The sequence below is a fragment of the Trichechus manatus genome, unplaced genomic scaffold (genome assembly GCF_000243295.1).
Source record: "Trichechus manatus latirostris isolate Lorelei unplaced genomic scaffold, TriManLat1.0 scaffold00130, whole genome shotgun sequence".
Lineage (NCBI taxonomy): Eukaryota > Metazoa > Chordata > Mammalia > Sirenia > Trichechidae > Trichechus > Trichechus manatus.
Window position 1 is genome coordinate 655,785 of NW_004444066.1, and position 5,465 is coordinate 661,249.

General features: G+C 46.8%; 1 protein-coding gene across 1 annotated transcript; it reads left to right on the top strand.

Annotated features, from left to right (window-relative positions):
- The first annotated feature begins 171 nt into the window (after window positions 1–171).
- RPS14 (ribosomal protein S14) lies at window positions 172–4,290 on the top strand. Its single transcript, XM_023739143.1, has 4 exons — window positions 172–639; window positions 1,186–1,347; window positions 3,197–3,273; window positions 4,170–4,290. The coding sequence occupies exons 1-4, from the start codon at window positions 491–493 to the stop codon at window positions 4,235–4,237; spliced, it is 456 nt and encodes a 151-aa protein (XP_023594911.1). The 5' UTR covers window positions 172–490; the 3' UTR covers window positions 4,238–4,290.
- The last annotated feature ends 1,175 nt before the right edge of the window (window positions 4,291–5,465 follow it).

Below are 5,465 nucleotides of genomic sequence, written 5' to 3' on the forward strand. Positions count from 1 at the left end.
TGGCGGGCAGGCAGGTCTGTCCAGCTCTTACATTTGGGGGAACATAAGGCCCAGAGAGGGGAATTGATTTGCACAGGTTTACAGAGCAGCTGTTTGAACTCAAAGGCCTGCAGAGATCTAAGCCAGTGTGTTTTTCATGATTTGGAGGCCAACTGGTTAACAATTATATGCTCAGCATCTGCTTCTAGAGCCCTAAGCTTATATCCTGTAGGTGCTGTGAGCTGTGCTTTTGGTGGTTGCTGGCGACAATACATAGAAACGTACTTTGCCTTTTTAGCAAAGTGTCAGTAATTTTCAATAACCTGTTGAAGTTTTCAGAGTGTGTGGAAAAATGAGTTTGACTTAGGCAGAGGTGAGTGATTATAACAGTCCTGGGTGGAAGGAGACTGGCACAAGAGCAGTACTTGGGGTTACCTTATAATAGCCAGGGAAAAGAGGTGCTGGAAACCTTTTGTTGCTAACACTGGAGTTCTTTTCCTTCCATTCAGACATGGCACCTCGCAAGGGGAAGGAAAAGAAGGAAGAGCAGGTCATCAGCCTTGGACCTCAGGTGGCTGAAGGAGAGAATGTCTTTGGTGTCTGCCACATTTTTGCATCCTTCAATGACACTTTTGTCCATGTCACTGATCTTTCTGGCAAGTAAGTACCTGGGTGGCTAGTCACAGAGCTCAGCCGGCAAGGGGCTGGGAGAAGAAATGGCCCTGGGACTAAGTGACAGTTTAGGATGTTCTCCCAAGAGAATCACTATTTTGTCCAGATAAGGTGGCTTACGTGAGGAAGTGTTTCTCTTTTTGCTGTGGCTACCAGGCCAACTAAAATTTGAATGTTGTGCTTGGTCATTTAGTTCACAAATGTTTTTGTGCCTCCTTTGTAAAGTAGTTTTCAGGATTAAATAGAAGCTGAATATAAGTGTTAATACAGAGTTAAGCTGTATTAGGTCTTCCAACTTGACTAGTCTGTGAGCCCCATGAAGGCAGAGCCCATGTGATCTTGCTCACTTGTATCCCCAGTGCTATACAGTTAACAGGCAGTAGGCACTTAACATTTGTCAGGAACAGGACCCATATTCACGGTGACCTTCCATCCTTTGTCATAAATGAGCTATAGTTCTTTTTCCTGGTTAGGACATTAAGCTATCAGTGAGTCTTTGTTGAACAAGAAAGAAATGACTGCTTTTGTCCCCAGGGAAACCATTTGCCGTGTGACTGGTGGGATGAAGGTGAAGGCTGACCGAGATGAATCTTCACCGTACGCTGCCATGTTGGCTGCCCAGGATGTGGCCCAGAGGTGCAAGGAGCTGGGCATCACTGCCCTACACATCAAACTCCGTGCCACAGGAGGAAATCGGTATGGGACTGGGGCTGGGTGGTGATAAGACCACTGGGCTTGGGCACCAGGACACCCAGATTTGAATCTTTGTTTTTCCTTTATGACTTTGCACAAGACATTTTAGGCATTTACATATTTGATCATAGGCTTCCGCCCCCTAGATGAATAATTTCTTTTATAAGGATCAGCACAAAGCTGGTTCCTATGAGGCAGAAGCTAAAGATGTCCCAAATGTCTAACTTTTCCAAGCTGCCGTACCACTCCATCTCTAACATCAGCTACTTCCTCTTCCCTTAGTATTCTCCCTCCTATCTTTGAGTTCCCTAATTCACTCCAACATCTCTCAAAATCCTCACAAACCACGTAAAGGAAATGGCTCATGTGGTTGTGGAAGCTGGCAAGTCTCAAATTTGTGGTTTAGGCATAGATTTCTCTCTGGCCCTCAGTCTCTGCCCACACTCAGCTTTCTCGCTCTGTGGGGTGGGGAGCCCACTGCACATCTCTTGCAGGTCTCTCCTTTGGTGGTGGTGAGCTCTCCTCTCTGCTCTGGAATTGGCTCTCTTTTAAGGCAAAACTGACCAGTCCCCTCAGTGGGCCACAGTTATCTTATTTGCATAACCCCACCCAGTCATCTGAGTGGGAATTGCAAGAGGGTGGTGGGAAAAAGTAGGTAGCCTCTACCCTTGTATGGTACCTGGGCGGGCGGGGGAGTCAGACTTTAAACAGCTGAGAACAGGGAATGTGTGGCGAGTGCTAGGAAGCAAGAGTATGGTGTTGGTCAGGGATGGAGTCGTTGATAAGGTGCAATTTAAGGTAAGACTTTAATGATGAGCCAGGAGTCAGTTCAGTGAAGGAAGGACAGGAGGGAGAGTATCGCAGCTGGAGACAACTGCAAAGAAGAGGTCTTGAGATGGGAATGAACTTGGCTCCTGTGAGGAAGAGTGGCATGAGGTATGGCCAGAGATAGGCAGGGCCAAGTTCCTGTAGTATCTTGTAGGATGTGGTAAGGATTTGGACTTTAGCCAAAAGAGGGATGTGAAGCCATGAAAACTTTTCAGTAGTGGTGACTTGATGAGATTGTGTTTTTTTAAGATGACTGCTGGGTGGGGAACATATAAAATAGGAAGTTCTAAAGTGGTCCATGGGCACATCTTATAACATGAAGGAGTCTGGAGGGCATTATGCTGAGTGAATTTAGTCGGTCACAGAAGGACAAATAAGTGGTCTATGGGAAAGAGAACGGTATCTTGGTCTAGGGTGGGTAGAAAACCCAAACCTGTTGCTGTCGAGTCGATTCCAACTCATAGCGACCCCATAGACAGAGTAGAACTGCCCCATAGGGTTTCCAAGGAGTGCCTGGTGGATTCGAACTGTTGACCTTTCGGTTCGCAGCTGTAGGTCTTAACCACTACAGTACCAGCGTTTCCAGGGTGGGTAGAGGAGGTGGAAATAGACAGATTGGACCAAAGAAGACTTAAAATTTAAAATGACAGCATGTGATAGGAAGAGACAGTGCCTTAAACAGGCTGCAGGCAGTGCAGGGCTAAGTGGCCTAAGGGCCACACCTGGCCTGCGATTTGTGTTTGTATGGTCTGTAGGCTGAGAATAGTTGGGGTGGTTTTTTTTTATTTCTTTCTTTTTCCGATTTCAAAGCATTGTTTAGGGAAAAAAATGTGACAAAAACCATAAGTGACCTGGTAAGCCTAAAATATTGTTTGGCCCTTTACAGCAAGCTTGCAGACCTTTGAAGAAGAGGATTTTGGTATCTGAGAAAGGAGAATCCCCAGTGACTTGAGTAGAAGCTTTAAGAACTGAAACAGCCAGAGATGGCCAAAGGCCTTCCTTAACTTAGACCTTTGTTTTCTAGGACCAAGACCCCTGGGCCTGGGGCCCAGTCTGCCCTCAGAGCCCTTGCCCGTTCAGGAATGAAGATTGGGCGGATTGGTAAGTGCCTTCCTCTGGCTAATACTTATTTTGCTTTGAAGCATTGACCTCAGAAATTGTGTGTCTAATGAGCACAGGGCCTGGTGTGATGGCTGTTGGCAGTTAGGTTGTTATGAGGGCTGTAGGGGACACTGTGTGACTTAAAATCTCTTCCTGAATGCCCCTCATCACCTTAGTGTGGGTGTTGTCCTTCCCATCTGCATCTGCGTTATGTGCAGCTGTTGAGGTGGCATCTGGTGGAACTGATTTACAAATTGTCTTTCCTTCCCAATGTTTCCTAAGGGGGTTGCTGCTGGCATTTCGTGTGGACTGTTTCCTGCATTGTAAGACATTCTGCATCCTTAGTCCCTACCCACTGAATACCACAGCAAGTGCTACATTTGTATAGCACCAATTACCCTCATGTCATTTCTTGGTTCCTTATAACTCCTAGGAAGGAGGTCATAGCCCTTCCGTACTGTTTCTCTGTGGTTGGTAACAACATGTACTGACTCCTCAGTCTAAACTTCTAACCCTCTCCTACCCTAAGATTTTTTAAGAACATTTCCAACCTTTTACCTATTGAAGAGGAGACAGTCGCTCTGTTCAGGAGGCTTTTCCTCTACAGAGTCAGTAGATTAGGTGACATGCACCTGCATTTGTCATATCTGCCTTTGACACTGTGGGAGTCGTTTACCCTCACTGAGCCTCAGTTTCCCCTTCTAGAAAGTAAGGTTAGACCACATCAAGAATTTTCAGGAAGTAAGGTGGGCAGCTCCATGTTCACACGTTCTATGTTGAGGGCTCATTTGGGGGAAAAGAGGGTCTGTTGCAGATCAGTTAGAACACTGCTTAGGGAGGCCCAGAGACCTTCCCATCCAACTCCAGACAATGATGTTTTCTCTTCCTCCCCACAGAGGATGTCACCCCCATCCCCTCCGACAGCACCCGCAGAAAGGGGGGTCGCCGTGGTCGCCGTCTGTGAACAGGACTCCTCAAGTTATTTTCTGTTAATAAATTGCCTTCGCGTACTCTGTTTCGACTCATCTCCTTCATGTGGGGGCCACCCCTCAGGGGTATTTGATTCCTTCCTCCTGTCTAGGTTTGACCAGGGCCTAGGCTGTGATGAAACAGCAGGTATTTAATGGAGTATACTGCTTCCGAGAGTGTGAGGATAAGTGAGATAGTGATGCTGTGCTTGGGTTTTTCCACACTGCTCCTGATGACATTAAGTTGCCTTAGTCATGTAAAGCTGATCGAGGCCTTGGAGACCTTGTTTCAAAAATGATGTTGGTTCCAAAAATGGACTGCTTAAAGAGCCAGAGCAGGGTGGGAACTGTTGAGCCAAGTGTAGCCTGAGCAGAAGAGGAGCCTTCCAGACACGCTCCATATATAAACACGTGTGGGTGTGTGTTCTCCCACCACACCTTCTGTGCAAAATTGATAGCGCGCTCTTAAAGCGTCTTGCTTTTTTTCACTCAGCAGATCTTGGAGATTGTTCCGTATCAGTACATAAAGTACGTGGAGATTCAGTCACTCCACAAATACACATCAAGTCCTATTTTCATCAGCAAAAAAAAGTTCTTGTTTTCAGGAAGCTCATCCAGCTCTGAGGACTAAGGGTACCAGATGGTACTGAGTGTTCTGCAAGGGATTACGATAGGTCCATCCCTGTGATAAGGAGCCCTGGTGGCACAGTAGTTAAAACACTCAGCTGCTAACTAAAAGGTCAGCAGCTCCAACCCACCAGCCTGTCTGGGAGAAACGTACGGTGTGCTTGCATAAAGATTTACAGCCTTGGAAACCCTGCAGGGCAGTTCTTATTCTGTCCTGTAGGGTCACTATGAGTCTGAATCAACTTGATGGCAATGGGTTTGGTCCCCGAGATGGTGACTGCCGCACTGGGTAGGTAGTGGCATTTAAGTTGAAATGCGAATGGCTTAGGAAGGGGCCACCACGTATGTGTGGACAGCAGCGTTCCAGGAGAGGAAACCCATGTGCAATGTCCCTAGAGCAGGACTGAGCTAGGCCTGTTGAAAGTAGGACAGTGGTTAGTGGATGAATAGAATTAGCCAGGCCCAGTAGGGAGGGGAAGGTGCTGAATGTCCCATGCTGAAGAGGTGAGGGGGCACTGGAAGTACAAGGTACTGATTATTTCTAGAGGGGAAAGTTGGTATGCTATTTTATTTAGGGAGATCAACCCAGGGCTTTTT